At 39.3% G+C, this 19,401-nt stretch overlaps 1 protein-coding gene across 2 annotated transcripts in view; it reads right to left on the reverse strand.

The window, feature by feature from the left end:
- prkci (protein kinase C, iota) overlaps window positions 1-17,400 on the reverse strand; it is a 43,431-nt gene extending 26,031 nt beyond the window's left edge. Inside the window, exons 1-2 of one of the 2 annotated variants that reach the window (XM_078173061.1) lie at window positions 17,073-17,400; window positions 3,890-4,011 (exon numbers count right to left, since the gene is read on the reverse strand). In XM_078173061.1, the coding sequence (XP_078029187.1) occupies window positions 3,890-4,011; window positions 17,073-17,155 (205 nt within the window). In that variant the 5' untranslated portion in view covers window positions 17,156-17,400. The remainder of the gene's footprint in view (window positions 1-3,889; window positions 4,012-17,072) is intronic. The other variant, XM_078173060.1, reaches the window with a different exon arrangement.
- Between the last annotated feature and the right edge of the window lie 2,001 nt (window positions 17,401-19,401).

Here is a 19,401-nt window from a genome sequence, read left to right on the forward strand (position 1 = left end):
AGAGGCCACCGACTCTATTCTTAGTGCACTATTTAACTAATCACCACTACAAACCACTGACTTTATAAATAGGTTGAGAACAGAAACTATGACACACGGTGTGTGTTTAGAAATCTACTGTTGGGGGTTGACAGAGAACTAGAACTGGTGGGTGGACTGGTGAGTGGACTGAGATTACAATCACGTCTGGTCTTTACTGAAAGTTTTGGTTTCAGGAAGTATCATTAAGAGTGTGAGTGCTTGAGTCCATGTATGGTACGGAGAAAATACAAACAGGAACAGAGACAAATTATTTACCATACACTTAAACTAGAATTACCGCCTCGCTGTTGTATGCCTCCGCACGCCAGTCAGGTTTCTCTCACAGTTTACATTCATGTCTGTGAAAACATGGATGCTTCACACACATCCTCAACCCAGCAGCACAGAAGAGCTATAAAATCAGCACAGTTTCAAGGTATGCACTAAAGATTAGTGTCACCAATTCAGGATGTGAACCATTGTCTCCCCTTCTGTTTCTGAGTTATGACATAAAGTGATGGCCAGGAAAGTGTTTTTGCAGAACATTATGATGTCACAGTGAAGTTGTCCTTTGACTTATTGGATATAAAATATACCACTTCATAAAGCTTACAATGACCTTGACCTTTGACCAACAGAATCTAATCAGATCATGGTTGGACTTTTGTGCCAAATTTGAAGAAATTTCCTCAAGACATTCATCAGAAATCATGTTCCCAAGAATGAGACAGATACAAGGTCATGTTGACCTTGACCACAAAAATCTATTCATTTGAGCGTTGAGTCCAAGAAGAGGTTTGTGCCAATTTTTTTTAAAAATCCCCCAAGGTATTACTGAGGTATCATGTTCACAAGAATGAGACAGACAAGGTCACAGTGACCCTGACCTTTGACCACCACATTCTAATCGGTTAATTCTTGAGTCCAAGTGGGTGTTCAAATTTGAGGAAACTCCCTCAAAGACTTCTTGAGATGTCATGTTCACAAGACTGAGATGGAAGCAAAGTCATACTGACCTTGACTTTGACCACCAAAATCTAAGCAGTTCACCTTGAGTCCAAGTGGACATTTGTGCCAAATTTGAAGCGGCACAGAGGCATAAAAAGTACTGACTGGGATGAATCACTCACCAATCTTCACGTCAGTAAGTTCAGTAAGCTTTTTCCACTACATGTTCAAGTACTTTCCTCCTAACTTTTCAGTCTGCAAACAAGATTTTAATTCTATTTTTTTCCTGGTGTGGTTTGGTTTGTGGTGAGGGAGCACATTGCGCTCATGAGTACCATTTTAAAGATGGTGTTTTGGATTAGAGCCTGACCGATTAAGGATTTTTAAGGCTGCTAAATATACTAAAATTTAAGAGTTTTAAAAATCTGACAACAATAAACTTACCAAAATTCATTTTGTTACATCAACACAGGAACACTTTTGATTAAAGAAGCTATATGTAAGAAATCAAAAGCAAATAGTCAAGCAAATCCTCCTAATATGTCACAGAGACTAAGGAATAATGTTCAAATAACATACTGATCTCACCGACAACAACAGTACAGCCAGAATATTCACATTAAAAAAAAACAATTTACGGTCCTCAAATCATGTTTATATTTTGAATTTGTGTTTTGGCCTGTTGCGACACCCACCGCCGTCTACCAGTCACGCAGTCAGTAGAGTCTCAGCATCAGTTACAGTTACGACTGAGCTACAATGGCTGACGGTGCGACTAAACCCAAACGACCTCGTTATGATTCCCAAAAACGCCAAGACAAAACTCGAGGCAAAGCAAGGGTCTATATAGGAGAAGCTTTTGAACGGTGGAGACGGTTGAAAGCGGAGAAGAATTTGAAATCGGATGTCGAAGTGGCTACTCTTCTCCTCGACAGGTAAGCTTTAGCCAAAGTTGGCTAACTAGCATCATAGCTAGACGGGGATGGACATTTCAAATACTTTCAACTGTTCATTCATTTTCAATCATACATTGTAGCCCATGTGCAGGTGGGTCATCGACCCGACTGATTTTTCTTTTGAGAAACAAACGTTAGCAGCACGGCAAGCAGCATTAGCAGTGTCCCGGTAAATAGCATTAGCAGCCGACTCCTCCTCCGCTGTATCCCGGCAGCAGCGTTAGCAGCAGAGAAGCCGGACTTGCTCAAACGGTCCGCTGGAAAACCGAAGATCAAGGACGTGGCGACGCAGCCCTGCCACGGCAACCGCTTGTGGGCAAACAAATCAGTCTCCAGTGTGCCGCTGTCCAGCAACCTCAAATCGGTAGGGGAAGGGGGGCGGACACGACTCTCGGCAGTATTTTGAATTTGAGTGCAGTAACCGATTTGGCCACATTCTTACATACGGTGCCTTTAAGAAAGTTTTCTGGCCAAACACTTTACATTTGAAAAATGAACTATTAAATGAAGCTGATTTCTAAATTACCTCAACATCTTTGACATTTCTGTGCTATGGATAGGTACAAGTAACAACTTAATTAAGCATCAGACACAAACTTGCTTGATATTTCTTTTTCCAATTTTGTCCTTTTTTTTAAACATTAAGTATACAATGATTGTGACCGCACAAGATGTTACATATAGAAAAGGATGCCGCCTTTGCACTGAAATCACTGGATGCTGGCTACCACTGATCCTTACTGCACCCATCGCTGTCATCTTTACCAAAAGGGTGGTATGCCACATTGGCTGTGGGACACGACCGGCATTGGTTTTTATCTATAAAGCCTTGATACAGATGCTCCCACCCTATATTTCGTCCCTTTTACCTCTGAGATCACATCATCTTGGCACTTGCTCACAGAATAAGTTGTTGCTCCACTTTCCCTTAATCAAAACTACAGTAGAAAAAAAGTCTGGTTGTCTGTTGATCCTAACTTAGTTTAGGATGCTTATTGAATGTTTTGGACTTCTGTCTCTGTTCATGCTCGACATTATTGAAAATAAGGATCACCCTTCTATTGATTCCCCAAGTCTTTAAGGTTTGAAATACATGCATGTTTGGAAAAAAAACATGTTGCCAGTTAATTTTGTGTCAACTGACTTCTCGATTAATTGTTTTGGCTGATTGGTGGGCTCTACTTTGCTCTTCTAGTCTCCCTGTGGAACATACAGTTAAAATGTTAGAAGTTATTGATTGTGTTTATATTAATTATAACTGAACTTTTTATAACAAATGGAGAAAATCTAAAGTAAATGCAGCATTCCTGTCATACAAAAATTCCTCTGTAATGAGACCTGTTGGCAGTATTTCTTACCTTTAAACCAGGGTTACAGAAGTATTAATAATTACCCATGTACATTCTCTAATTACCGTGATAACAACTTGAGATCACATTGTGGAGCTATATGCTTGTGGTTTCCATGGATGGGGCAGCAGGAGACACAGCTAGTGTAGTTCATTATGACCATCAAGCAGCTTTTCTTTCTCAGACAGGCTAATGACTCCAGTGATTGTATGTGGGTGGCTACCAGTGGGAGCTGCTCTGAGTCTAATGAGTTTGGTCAAGCTGACCTTATCCTGAGCAGAGCGGTCTGATGGCTCCATCTTTCCTATGACACTATTACTGCCGCCTGACTAACTGACTGACAACAAGGTATTGAGCTGTACCCTCTCTCGGCTGACAAGAAAAAGACCGAGCCTTACAGTAAGTGTACGTGTTCATATAAGCATGTTTTCATATTAACACATCGCACTGCTACATGCTGGCAGATGCTGCCGGTGGCCTCTAAATCTGTTTAATCTTGATGATGTCACATGTGACCGTGATTTGATTTTTGTTTTGTAAATAATTTTGGCTGGTCTCCTATGCCTCCTCTTGAAGCACAGATGGGGAAAAGCAGTAAAGGATGGAGAGACGCACCTTCCTCGTCTATCCACTTCATGGTGAAGAGCTGGTCATTGTCCATGGAGCACATGTCCTTCACCTCGCCATACAGACCCTCGTATGAGATGGACGGCTCAAAATGAGTGATCATGATGTCCCTGCAGAGAAGACAAATGTAGATCAAGTATATCATTTGACTTTTGGCGACCACTCTGGGTACACAGACCCAATGCGTGGTGCATATCAGTCACATTCCTTCAGTCACGAGTCACTGGTTCAGTTTCATCAATGCTTCATAAGACCAACAGCAAACCCTGTTACACGCTATATGTGAACAGGTTCGGCAAAAAATGGCAGCACTGGTATCAAATCAGTACTCGGCAGATACCAAAAGCTGAGGTAAGGGAATTGGCACAAAGAGAGAAAAAAATCAGATCATCACTGATACCAAGGGCAAAAAAAATGAGCACATCACAAATTTGTTGTACAAATGTTAAAGCAACAAATGCCATGCCAAACATATGAAGTGTTTGTTTTTAGACAGGGAATTCATTATTTTTCATAGTCTATGGCGGAGGATATTGAGGAGCTTCTAGGGCTGAACAATTAATTGAAAATGAGAATGATGTAAAAATTTGTGTTCCCTCTGTTATAAATAATCATATCGCAACTGCTATATCATTAAAAATAATCGCAATTAGGTATTTCTTCCAAAACTGTTCAGCCCTATAACTGACTTTTTTTAAGCATACAATTTAACATTCACAAACAACATACAGATTTTACGTAAAAAATCTTTATTCTTCCCACAATTTCATGTGTTTCCCTCAACAAAAACAGTGTCTGGTTTTTAATCTGAAGTAGTGTTCTAAAACCAAATATCAATTTACTGATTATGAATATTTAAAAAGGTGTTAACACTTATTTTCCGCAGTATCGACACACCGGTACAGACCCTCGTATGAGATGGACGGCTCAAAATGAGTGATCATGATGTCCCTGCAGAGAAGACAAATGTAGATCAAGTATATCATTTGACTTTTGGCGACCACTCTGGGTACACAGACCCAATGCGTGGTGCATATCAGTCACATTCCTTCAGTCACGAGTCACTGGTTCAGTTTCATCAATGCTTCATAAGACCAACAGCAAACCCTGTTACACGCTATATGTGAACAGGTTCGGCAAAAAATGGCAGCACTGGTATCAAATCAGTACTCGGCAGATACCAAAAGCTGAGGTAAGGGAATTGGCACAAAGAGAGAAAAAAATCAGATCATCACTGATACCAAGGGCAAAAAAAATGAGCACATCACAAATTTGTTGTACAAATGTTAAAGCAACAAATGCCATGCCAAACATATGAAGTGTTTGTTTTTAGACAGGGAATTCATTATTTTTCATAGTCTATGGCGGAGGATATTGAGGAGCTTCTAGGGCTGAACAATTAATTGAAAATGAGAATGATGTAAAAATTTGTGTTCCCTCTGTTATAAATAATCATATCGCAACTGCTATATCATTAAAAATAATCGCAATTAGGTATTTCTTCCAAAACTGTTCAGCCCTATAACTGACTTTTTTTAAGCATACAATTTAACATTCACAAACAACATACAGATTTTACGTAAAAAATCTTTATTCTTCCCACAATTTCATGTGTTTCCCTCAACAAAAACAGTGTCTGGTTTTTAATCTGAAGTAGTGTTCTAAAACCAAATATCAATTTACTGATTATGAATATTTAAAAAGGTGTTAACACTTATTTTCCGCAGTATCGACACACCGGTACCAGCTGCAGTTTCTCACTCACTCTTACTGTTAATGTTTACTGAAGTCATTCTGCTAGTTTGCTGCTACTAACCAAAAAGGAAAAGTCCTTGTTATATTCATCTTTTAATAAAAAATAAATGTAATTGTATGCCCTTAATGTCAATGTTCATGGTACTGAAAATGGTCTTGAAAAATCAGCGTGTTTCAAGGTATTGTATCGAAGGTAGAAATTCTAGTATGATGACAAGACTAATTTTAATTAGTGAAATAGACTGTCAGGCAACTAATAATGAAGACACACTCCATAAACACCTAAACATACTAATTAAATATTGTTAACAGGGCTGCAACTGCTTAATATTTTCATTATTGATTAGTTTACAAAATGTCATATGCCAATTACAATTTCCCACACGCTAAGGTTACATGTTTAAAATTCAGACAGACATTCGATTCACAATTACGTTAATTTAAACACAATAGGCACCAAGCCAGAAGACTATTTAGTATTTTTGTTTGACAACTAAGTTAATCCATTAATTGCTAATGTTAGACATTAACATCAAACACTGTTTCTGTTGCACTCAAAGAAAAACTGGAGAGCACCAGACTTTTGATGGAGAGAAAAAGAGGTGAGAAAGCGTCTTTTTCCCCCCCAAACGCTGCTGTGTGTGAGTCACAGTCTCGCAGTCTGTCACATTTATGTGTGCATTCATCTGTACAGCACGACTGTGGGTGTGAGAAAGAAAGCAAAGAAAAAAACAGAGCGAGAAAGACTGAGAAAAGAGTGAGTGAGAGAGCCACACACACTAAAGTCGAATGAATCACAGGCGACTGTAGTTGTAGTTGTATTGTGACCGCTTTGGTTACTGTCCACCGCTGCACTTCATCACTTCCTGGGAAGCAGTCAAAACACTTGACTTGCTGCTCTTAATCAACAAGTACATCACTCTCTGCCTCTGCAGTTCACAAATGCAGTCAAACATTATGGTGAGCCATGAGAGAGGAAGGAGCGCAGTGGTGGGTGAGCAGGAGCATCTATCTCTGTAGGTGGGATCATCTGTCCCTCATCATTTCATGGCGGTGATACGATTGATGTTGCCTGCTTCCAGCCCCTTGGCCAGCCTCTGCGATGTTTACAACCCAGAGATGGGGGATGGAGATGGTACACACATTCGCTTTTACAAGTCTGCAGGCGACAGGGGTCTGAGCATGGTGTGTGAGGAGTGGGGAGACACAATGGGCTAAAATAAAGGGGATAAGCCTGGTAAAGAGGTGGAGTTGAAAAAAGGGAAGTAAAGAGGGGATAATGTGTAAAAGCCGCCCCACTAGCAAGGGAGTGACCCACAAGGACAAGGATCTCTTATTCCCTTTACTGCCACCGTCAAAGATGAACCCAGTTTTTCATCAACTTGAGAGCTTTACAGCAGGATGATAAAATCCCAACACATGGAGCACACAGCGCACACTTTGAAGGACATCTCCTGGACAAGTCCAAGGATAGCGTATAGGATGTAAGGTCACTGTAGGGTCAGTTATTGCCAGGAGCAAACACGCACAAATAGCACCAGACTGTGATTTACTGGCTGGTATTTCAGTTTCACATTTATGCGTCTGAAGAGTGCAGCTTCCTTCCGCACAGCATGTATTAAACTGTCTTGACTGAAAATCACACTTCAAGAATGAATAAAGCATTTTGAGCAAGAATAAACTGACGTAAGTCTCAGACTGATGCCTCTTCCTCCTTCCTCCTTCTCTTTTCTCACCCTCTTCCTCCATCCTGCTGGTGTTAATCATTGCCTGTGAGGGGGGGGGGGGATTGGCAACTACACTCCTCTAGGACCAGTAAGGCAGCTCTACTTCCTCCTAAAGCCCTGATAACATCAGAAGATAGGCAGCGTATGAACATACACTAACACACAGTGCACTAAAGGTTCCCACGCTGTGACTGTAGACAATCCAGGTGACGTATTTATGCCAGCAGGTGACTTAAATGCGTCACGTGTAACTGGACCTGAGCTGTGGTTGTTCATTAAACACTGTATGTGTGTCTACACAGTAGTTAAAGCTTAGCCACGTCTCAGGTGCCTCAAACAACATCCTCTGTGACACAGATACAAGCTCAGCTAATGGCTACAGCAGTTACAGGAAAGTGGCAGAGACTACAAAGCCATTATGAGAACCAGGAACACAACTTTCACCAAGGGTTGTTCATTGTTTTAAACCAAATCAGGTTTATTTATATAGCACTTTTAAAAACAACCACAGTTGACTGTTAACTGGAGGGCTGTACAAATGAAAGTAATCGGCACACAATTAGTGGTTTAAAGTTTTAAAAGGCACAATTACAACAGTAAATGGCAAATCTGAAACAGAAACAGAATAAAACTGGGAAGATACATATACATATCTAAAGATCATAAAATTGAAAGTACTTAGAGCAACTTAAGTTCATTGAAAACATGGTTGTCTTAAGATTTGTCTTTTAAGCGTCTTTGAATTTTTAAGCTACCATTTCATAGGTTTTTTCTTGCTGTGTTGTAGAACTGAATCAAGAAGTCGACCAACAGAAAATAACTTGAAAACAATATTTAAAGTCATTTAATTAAGCATAAAATGCCATATATTTGCTGGTCCCAACTGCTCAAATATGAAAATTTACTGTTAAACTGAAACAACTTGGCAATCGACAGAAATTTAATCAGCAAGTAATTATATTGCTCAATCTTTCTAATCAACTTTCAAACAAATAATGTTACAGCTGATAAAATTTGATTTGGTGTTTCTTGTCATATCTTTGAATGTGTCACTTTTGGGCTCTGGAAAATTGCTAACTATTTTATGAAAGGTTACACAAACAAAGCAGCTAATTCTGTAAATTCAATATCTTTTGGATAGGCAGAGAATTTGGGCATTTCTCACATTTTTACATCATTTCTTACATTACAGATACAGTTGGTGACTTATGAAAAAATAATTTTGTGTCATATCTGCTGAAACTGTCACAATATTCTGAAAGACACACATGAAACGGTCTGCGAAACAAAAGATCATGTCCCTCCTCCTATCTAACTGCTTCTAATGGTATTGGCTAGAATCAGTCCGCATCTCAGTTATCAACAACTAATCAGCTGATCCGGCTGGGCGGTGCTTGGCATATCCATTTAACTGTGTCATATGTAGTGGCCGGGTCATCCACTTTCTCATTTTACAGCTAAACTGTGCACTAAAATATGTTTCTGAAAACATCTGAGGGGAGAAAGAGGAATTGCAGTAACAGAATCTTAATTCATATTTCATCAGCACGGTCTAGTTTGACTGAAATTCACGAGCAGTGAATAAAACTGTTGACAGCTGCTTTCGAGACTTCTTGGCTCTGATTGGTTGTTCTTCATTCACATACAGTTAGGCCATTAGAAACGCTACAAGGCGATAGAGCAGGCAGAGGAATATGATTTTTCACAAATTATCTGTCTTATTTAGCGCTATATGAATATAGGGACAATTTCAGCAAATATGAAAACTTTGTTTTATAAAAGTTACCAACTGTAGCTTCAAATGACTAACTGAAAAAATATCCAACAAGCTTATTGATAATTAATATAATCTTGAGTTGCAGCTCTGCCTTACAGCACATTTTCTCATTTGTAATCTCAGCCCCACCGATAGAAAAGGTATAGTTTCTTGATGTGTCTTTACAAAACTAAATAATGACTAGAAATAATTAGTCAATTAATGGAAAAGTTGATCAGCAGAAAATTTACACTGGCAACAATTTTGATCATTGGTTGATAAGGTCATTTTTTAAAGGAAACAATGTCAAGAATTTTCTGGTTTCAGCTTCTCAAGTGTGATACTCTGCTGATTTTCTTGGATGTTAAATGGAATACTTCTGGGTTTTGGACTTAAGCTTGGACAAAACAGGCCATTTTAAAATGTCATCACAGATTTTGTGATAGCCTCTAATGAGCATTTTTCACTGTTTACTGACAGTTTTTAAGGCCCAAACAGATTAATCACGACACTGCTTGTTTGTTGGAGCCCTAATGATGACTGGACCAAACTTAACTTAAGTGAAAGTGATCATATTTATCCAACTAGGCTGATGAGCAGGCAGCTGTTTGATGATTCTGTGCTGCTTCCCTCGATTTGGGAAATCCATTGGACAATAGTGGCAAGTGCACTTTGAAACCATTAATACCACATTATCCAACAGATTAATCTAAAGAGGAATCTAAAATTATATTCAAAACAGAGGACTTGTATTAGACAAAGGAAACTGAGCTGCGTGATTCCACAGGGTGACTAAGGCAGAAGGATTTTTCAGTGAGAGACTGGGAGCTCATCACTGGTGAGTAACTGGGAGGAAGCGGCATTCCACAGACCTGGCATTCCTCTGCTGTGCGCCGTCCTGCAGTACAACTAAATTAAAGGAGGGGGAGGAGGTGCAGGAGGAGAGTGCTGGCCTGTGCCCCTGGTGTCTCAACTGCCGTGAGGAGGACTCTGCAGCCCCATCTGCCCAGCATGAAGCCATTCGTCACTGGTGAGCGCTCAAGCAGATAGAAGGGTGTGGGTACCTTTCTGGGCTTCCATGAACACCGAGGACCATCCATCTCTCTGTCACTGCTGCCACGCATGGGTATGCCCCCCGCAACACCTTTACACTACCCACATGCACGCGCTTGGATATCCAGAATCACAGGCTTGCACTTCACGCTAATGTTTCAAGCAACATAAACACACTGAAGCAAATAAAGAAATGCACATGCTGATGTTGAAGTTACCAAAACATCCAACAGGTCAGGGTGACTGAGTCATTGACTGCAGGATGCTGTGGTCTCCAGGCAACACGGCCCTCCTGCTGTGCTGAACAGGAGGGAGCCCGGCTCCTCACAGTACAATAGTACCAACTAAACGTGCCCCTGCTGAGCCTGAGACAAGGTCACTTGAAACGACAGACAGACGTGTGGATGCAAACACTTGAGCTGTGTTATACACAATGTGCAAGATGTGAAGACGCTGCAGCAGACAATACATCGCATTCATGTTCGCAGCAGCTGAGACTCTGATACTTGTTAGTAAAGATGTGTGTCAGCGGATGGGTGGGTGAGGGGTGCACGACTTCGTGGTTCAGTGCTTGAGGGGCTTTCAGAGCAAAAGTAAATGGCAAGACAAGGAACGCTTCCCATATTTTAAACAAAGCCAGGCCTTGAAGCACTGATGCAGATGGCAGAGCCTTTGAAAACGAAGAGCAACTCCTTTCAAAAGAGGAAAATATCTGAACTGCTCCGTCGAGCCGGTGTAATCCCAGTTTCCTGCCAAACAACATGCCTTACACAGGAATCCTGAAGTCAGTCAGGCGCATAAAGAAGCCTTGTGTTAGTCGGTGTTGGCAACTCTGCAAAATTATGTTTTTCCTGGTCTGACATCGTCACACATGGGCAGCGACATATAGAAATGTTTTAATTTTCGAGAAGACCTGCTACAGTATAAAGCATTTTTTGTAAGCTGTAATGTTGAGGTGAAAGTCAACTTTTTTTTCAGAAATAGACTGACAAAAAAGTTTTGAGTGACAATATTGTCGAAACAGGACTGCGGTAAGCTGACTGTAAAGAGTGTCAGAAGATCACTGTCCTGAGCCTACACAAACAGATTCCTTGTCCAAGTAGAAAAATATCTGACAAACACATGAACAAACACAGAAGGTGCACAGCCCCTGCTGGTCCATTCTGGTAAAACAAAATCCTTTATACAGCATATAATAACCAAAACCAAAAAATAAAATAAGCACACAAGTATTGCTTAAAGAGAATAATTACTTAGATAACAATCAGAGACTTCTTTAAAAAATTGTTCTATCTGCACATCATGTCAGAGCCAGCCTGCAGGATAAGGATCAAGGTTGAAATACGTTTTTTCATGAACTGTATTGTCTGTATAAAGCCTTATCAATTTTGGTTCCTTTGTCAGCTGTCAAAAGCAGTACATTAAAAACGCTCCATTAAAACACTTGGCGTGCATACAAAAAACTACATGGGATGCAATATGTAACAAGCCACTGATAAAAAGATGTCAAGCAGGTTATATGTTCAAAAAAAATAGTAAATCCCTGTGCACAGCGGCGCAGTGCTTCTTCTAGGTGCCAGCTGGTGCAGGATAAATCACAGTCAAGAGTTCAAAAACTTCCAGCGCACACTAGAATATCAAGATTGACACAAAGTTTATTCAAAAATGTTTAACAACAAAAGGAGGTTATATGTTCTTAAAGGAGAGCTATGAAACTGGAGTATGAATTGGCACTGAGCAGCTGTATTTGGTAGAGAAAACAGAATTTGAAAAACTGTCAAACTAAACTGATATTGGACTTGATTTTGACACGTACAATAGCACAGTGTCAGATCAGGAATAGGGCAAAAAAAAAAAAAAAAAAAAAAAAAAGATCAGATAGCTGTAAGAAATATATATTGGTACACCAAATAACGGAAAAGATAAGCTGATTAATTGATAAGTTGAGTTAAGTTCAAAACAAACAAACTGGCACTATAAATCGTTTGTGTCCCTTTACAAACAAAAATGACAAATATTTGCTTGTATAGGAGGATTTACTCAATATGTTACATTATGTTTGCTATTGGGCGGGAAAAAACAACCCATAACAACGTAACTCATGGCAAACAAAATGACTGACGCAGAAAATAAACAGGAGATTAACTGATAATAAAAAGTAATCATTCGTTTAAGCTCTACTCTCCCTCACGCTACACTTTTATTTTTAGTCCATCTACAATACAGTATCTGAATTACTGTCAGTCTCTAGTCATGCGGTCTGTGCATTTGCAGCCTGCTCTATAGACCCTCAACCTGAATGAGAGCCTGTGACAGGCTGAGACTGCTACAGGCTGACACCAGTCTGCTGGTGCTGAAAGACAACAGACATGCTAATAGTAATGAATGGAGTCAAAAAGGACTCTGAAAAAAGATGAGCTGAGACACTACCAACGACTACAACCATTTAGAAAGTCAGGTTTAATTTGGTATCTGGATGTTTTTCGGGTATAAAGGATGAACAAAAAATAACACTGCCAACTGATTTCATTGATTACAACTTTAAAACTAATCAGTGAAGTGAGCTTCAGGGGTGTTTGGATGCCAGGGAGACCTGCAGACTCTCTGACCTTTATGTGACATGTTTACTTAGTCTGTGACTGTAAATTATTTTTACTGCTGATTAATTGAGAGAAAACACCAATCCCAACTTTGCAGAGCCAAAGGTGATGTCTTCAAATGTCTTGTTTTGTGAAAACCAAAAGCTCAAAACCCAAAGTTTTCAGTTTACTATTATATATGACACAGAAACGTCACATATCCTGCTAATTAAGCAGCTGGGACTTGAAAATTTGTAGCATTTGTTTCTTTTTTTTTTCAGCTCAAATGTTTACTTCACTTAATGTCCTTTACTGCCTCTGTTTTATGACTTGGACTGTTTTCATGACTTGTATTTTTATTTTGCTTCTTGTAATACTGTTTTTGAAAAGTGCACTGTAAATTAAGATTATTACTAGGCATGTAACGATATATCGAATTTCGCGGTGTCGCGATCAAATAAATTCTCAATACCGTTGTGGGAATGCCACGGTAGTTATATAGCTGCGTTCTCCTACAGAGCCGGTAATATGACTGTGCGACTACATTCCCCATAATCCTTTGCATGCAACTGCGCGCGCAGGTGAGAGCAGACTCGTGCAGGTCAGCCTCTCAACCTCCGACTCTGACCCGTGCGTGACCGGAGGAAACAGCGAATAAAAGTAAGGAGATGGATTGTTCTTCTCTGTGGATTTTCTCCGCAACCGTCATAGCGAGAAGCCACACATATCACGTGAAACAGCGGAATCGTGGCTTTCCGGGCACTTGTCGGTAGTCCAATGTTTTCACAGCGAAAAAAAATGATAAAGTTACACTCAAATAATGTATGACAAAGCTTTCATACAGCTTTGCACACACTTTACTTTTGGATGGATTACTCGCGAATGCAGGGTCGCACAGAAATGCCACGCATATCACATATCACACACGCTTTCCTCTCCTCATCTCCTGTTCTGAGAAAGTGTTAGGGTCTCCTTTATGTCAAGATTGTCAACCTGGCGTGAACAAACTGAGTGAATGTGTGTTTTTGAGTTTTTCTATGACTTCCAGGGAAATGGCTGGGCTTTATTTATTTTGGTTTTCTTTTACACACATCTCTACCCACCTCTCTCTCTCTCTCTCTCTCTCTCTCTCTCTGTGTGTGTGTGAGTGAGGGATTGTGTGTTATTGAGTTTACATTATTTCTAATTTGTTAATGTTGTTGTTGCAGGGTCTGATTGTTTTAAGTTCTGTATATTTGATGAATATTAAGACTACTCTATCCTCATAATTTGATGTCATTCAGATGACTTTCTAGTAATAGGACTACACTACTTTTGTTCAGAGTAGGTTAAAAAATACTGAATGTTTCCATTTTCATATTCTGTCACTATAGTTTTAATTGACATGACTTTGTTATGGCACTTTAATGTCTGCCTGCCTAGCAGTAATAGGGGGGAAATAAAAGCACATGTTCAACTGTGTGTTGACTTGTTTATGATACGCTTCCAAGTTAAAAATAACATGCTGTACAGTGTACATGCACTATTTTTGAATAAAATAGCTATTTTTAACAATAAATTTTCTCTTTTTTCCCCTTGTATAAATATCGTGATATATATCGTATCGTGGACTCTTTATCGTGATAATATCGTATCGTGAGTTTCTGGTATCGTTACATCCCTAATTATTACTATATTACTTATTCACCAATTGTATATTTACATAGATCACTGTGTTTTTTGGGGGTGTGCATGTTTCATTTTATTGTTTTAGAAAGTTTACAATAATCCATGACTTCAAACAAATGTGAGCAAGGGATGTAAATTGGGGGGCAGTGGCCGCTTCAATAATTCCTGTCCCCCCACTTTCAGCTCCCTTGCTCAGGCCACACCCATCTTTGAACTCAGCCTTCACAGTGATCTGAACTACACACCTGTAAAGTTTTGTGGTTGCACCTTGCACAGTTGTGATGCTATTGCCATGAAAAAATCAGTCAGCCGACAGATATATATACATCTGGTTAAGTACTCAAAATAGCTTCTGAGGTAATTAAAAGGTGTCTCCAGGACCACATTTTACCATGGTGACACACACACACAAACTCACAAGGTGGAAGCAATGCCAGCCATTGCGATGTTGTCAGCGCTGGTAGAAACATTTAGGAAACAGCACTGACATGAGGCTGATACCTGATCTGTCAGTACCAATATAACATATAGATTCTGTGCAACTTTTCAATCCTCCACTCCTAACTTCTCCAGGCAAACAATAACAACACTGATGACTTCCTGGCTTAATGCGTCCCGAGAGTCAAACAATGAGACCATCTTAGTGCATTCCCTCTTTGGCAGCATAGCTGACATTCCTAAGCAGCAGCCTCATAAATACTTGAGATGCTTTGTTCTGTGCTATGACACCTAATGATCAGCACATATTACAGTGTTCCACAGGTGTGTCACAGAGCCAGTCAGAAATACAACAGAGGTGACTTGCACTTCACGTTTTTCAAGTCTTGGCTGGGCTGCAATCACTGGCTCCATCAAACAGAGCCAGTGGAGCAGGGAGTGTCATGAAAACAAATGGGTAACCAATGATTTTCCATCATCACATTGAAGTGCGAAACTAAAACAGCTGAAGTGCCTCTGCCAGGCTTGACAAAAACTCAAAGCACTGGCATCTCCATTCCACATAAGTGACAATATCAGGGATAAATAGTACACTGATAAAATGTGTGTTTATAATCTATTGTTTGTCTTTGTCCAAGTTTCTTTCACCTTCAAATAGTGTTTCCCACAGCAGCAGTGGAGTCAGGGCTTAATCTAGGCCAACGTTAGGCATCACAGAGATGACTGAGCTGAAACAGTTTATTCATTAGTCAACTGACAGGAAAATATCAGCAGCTATTTTGATTATTGATTAATCAATGAAGTTTTTAAATGAAACAAAAATGTCATGTTTTCCAGTTACAGCTTCTCAAATGAAATCATTTGCAGTTACCTGTTTCACAGTACTGCATGTCTGGGTTGTGGATAGTTGTTCAGACTATGTAAAATCTTAAAGGACAAACGTAGAGTTTCAGACATTGTGGTGGGCATTTTCACTATTTATGTCCCATTTCTTGCACTAAGCAATGTATTACTTTATCAAAATATTAATCAACAGATAAATTCCTAATGAAAATAATCAGTTGTAGGCCTACTTAAGGCTCAGGTTGGGTTAAGGTAAGGGAAAACACAAATAAAAAGGGGGAAACAGACAAGCTGTACGGAGAGATTGTAAGAGATATGTGGTATTATAAATTCTATATCAGTGTTTCTGAAATAATTTAGAATACCATCTGAAATAAAAAGTTCAGGTTGACCTTACATTGTCAGGCAGTCTAACATGATGAACATAGAGAATAAAACTGTGGTTTTCCGTTTCACAACAGTTACCATGATGTCATCAATATTGATGCACATCTTGGACTATAATCCCTGGTCACAGCACATGTTCTGTATACTGTGAACTTTTGCACACTTGCTTAGCAATATTTTTCCCACACAAAACTATACAGCTCACTCATCCTAAAAAATATATATTATACAGATTTATTATAATATTTGTAGTGTCTTTAGCATGTTTTATTGTGATGTTTCCGACCTTTATTATGTTCTTGACTTTTGCAATACCTGGCTTAATATTTTAAGGACTGTCAGAAGCAAACACAAAGGCAAATACAGTGTAAGGGAAACCCACTTGACAATAAACATTACTCTGATTTTGATCCTGATCAGTAAAGAGTTGTTATGATTTCCTGTGGTCAATCTATAAATAAATGACAACACCTCAATCTTGTCAAGACTGCCAATAAGAAATCAATGTTAGCAGATATATAACAACATGCCAGACTAGTTATAAATCTAATTAAAATGACGATAGTGAAGTCGGCACAACTTACCAGTGACAGATAACAGAACTAACAGCCAGTGATAGCAACTGTTAGCTAACTAGCTGTCATAGTAGCTCCAAAGCTTTCAAACTGTGTCAGATTTAACTGACTGGATTTAAACCACTTGACAACTTCACCATCTCAATGACACGTTTCTTAAATCACACAGAGAGTGTGGCTCCACACGGACAACGTGTCTGGACAGTTTCACCTGTCTGTCTGCCTGGTCAAGTTTACCTAAACCTGGTACCCAACATTAGCAAGCCGTTAGCTGGGTTAGCTAACGTTAATGTTAGCCGACTGGTTAGCCACCTTTCCAAGTCTGAAACTGCTCCTCGTTGGGTTCCTGACAACGTCGCTGACATGTTGGGAGAAAGAGTGATGTCTTACCCTTTATAATACGCCTTTACCCGGACTTGGTGGGAATTCTCGCCGGGGTGGGACATGGTGCTGTCCCGCAACGTCGGCATCATAAGCTCAGCCGCGGTCAGTCCGAGTCGCCGATGCCTTCTTCCTTCTTTGGCTCTCTAGTTGTGTACCACGCCCAAAATCCTTTGTTTATAAGGTCCGTCGACTCGCCGAGTGAAAAACGAGACAAGTGGTTATAAAAATACAGAGTTTGGCCTTCCTCGGAGAAACAAAAATAACATGTAAAGTAAAGAAAAACTTGCGAGGTCCGCCAAACAACTCCCTACTGCAAAGGCCTAACGACGGACCAGTCCACTGTCGGAATGCTTGGGGTGTCGCATACAGACACACAGACGCGTATACTGACGTCACACAAATATTACCAATAAACAATTCAAACTCACTGTGTCATACAGTTTTTAAGTTTGCAAAGTCTAATAAAACAATATCATATGATTAACATCCCGGAAAAGTTAAATAAATCCTTTGCCAGCATTCCGACTGTACCAACTGAAACAATGGTTGTGGGTAAATGCCGCTTTCAGGTTCAATCATCTGAGCTCGGACATCGCAAAAGCCCTCAAGACATGTCGCGCATTCAAGTGCTTTGGTTCGGAAATTACAACAAAATTGAGCAGTGACAAAAGCAAAAGCAATTTTTTTTGTATCTCCATTTATTTACTTATTTATTTTTAGAAATGGGCGGACTACTTTGTGCTGCAACGCTAGCAGAAGAGAAACAAAATGAATGCATGTGATTAATAAAAGAGAGGACATATATATATTAATTATATTATATATTATAAAATATATGTCCTCTCTTTAATAAAAAAGAGGACATATATATATACATATGAGACTGTCTACACACCATAATAAGTTTACATAAACAACAAAAATTTAATCAACACTTACTTCAAATATTAGCATTACTTTAATTAATTAAATGTTTTTATTTAATATAATACAACATTAGGCTACATTAACGAATAATAATTAAACCTATCTCTATTGCTAAAAGTTATTGCTGCAGTTCCCTTAGCCAGAACACATATTCTTTTAATCATTGCTGGTATGTTTTAATTATAGATTACAAATAAGCTATTTATAGTCTATGGTTTAAGCATTTTTTTCTGGTGATTCACGCAGGTTTATCTATCTAGCAGGTGACTTAAATATTTCCGACAGAGTCTGAATACAACGTGAGAAGAGCATCCTTCGCAACCGACAAGAGTTGTCCTCCCCATGGATGAAACTCCACACAGGTCGTGATGACCGGCCCAGCAGAAACTTGTCAACATAGCTGTCACAGTGTGTGGTGCATATATTAATGGTTTTTTTGATTTTGTTTGTTTGTTTTGTTTATTTTTTAAATTTTATTTCATTTTTAGTCCTTTTGAGACAGAGAGACAAGAAGAGAGAGACTGAGGAGAGACTGAGATGTGACTTTCTTTCTTTCTTTCTTTCTTTATTTCATAATGAGCCACTTATTCACTATATATTCATAATTTTGCTGCATTTATATGCATCTGTTTTTGCCAACAAACTCAAAAAATCTATCCCGATGAGGCTTATTATTTTGGCACTGCTTTTAACTCCAACCACAGTGCATTCTCTCTGTCTGTCTCTCTGTTTCTCTCTGAGTCATTTGACTCACTTCTTTCTTTATGTATTTCAACATTTAACTGATTACTAGATTCTTGCAAACAGTTATTGCAAATAGGCCTATTATTCATGTCAGTGTAAAGTGAGTCGTCTTTATTCTCCATATGACTATCATCATATGCAGATGCTCCAACTTCCCCTTGGTCTGTACTGATTTATTCAATACTGTAATTTTCTATGAGGCAATTTAGAAACATAAATGCATCTGTCTGGAGCAAAAGCCCCTTTAACAGTCAAATATAGTTTGAAATGTCTTCCTGTTTTAAATATAGATAAAATAACTAGTCCGGTGGGAACACAGGGAGGGACTATTATGTGAGTATTAAAAGGTTACTTCATGTCTGTGATATCAGCGGTTTGTGAAATAGTCCTCTGACGCATGTGTCAGCTTTGGAAATTTCCCCCAGAAAGCTGACATAGTTCAAATCCATCAACCCAGTCTTCCTCTTTATTGAGCAAATATCAATAAAGCTTTTCATGATATATTATTATGACACAAGTAATCTGAATAAAACCACACATCTCAGCCTGTCCAACATCCCCGGGACTGTCCACGCAGCGCACGCAGCTGACTCCCCCGGCTGTGGAAGGTCCTCCCGCACTGCGAGCGGTGCTGTATCAAGCCGTTTTTTATTGCCTGTTGTGT

This window comes from Epinephelus lanceolatus, chromosome 12 (assembly GCF_041903045.1).
Source record: "Epinephelus lanceolatus isolate andai-2023 chromosome 12, ASM4190304v1, whole genome shotgun sequence".
Taxonomy (NCBI): Eukaryota; Metazoa; Chordata; class Actinopteri; order Perciformes; family Serranidae; genus Epinephelus; species Epinephelus lanceolatus.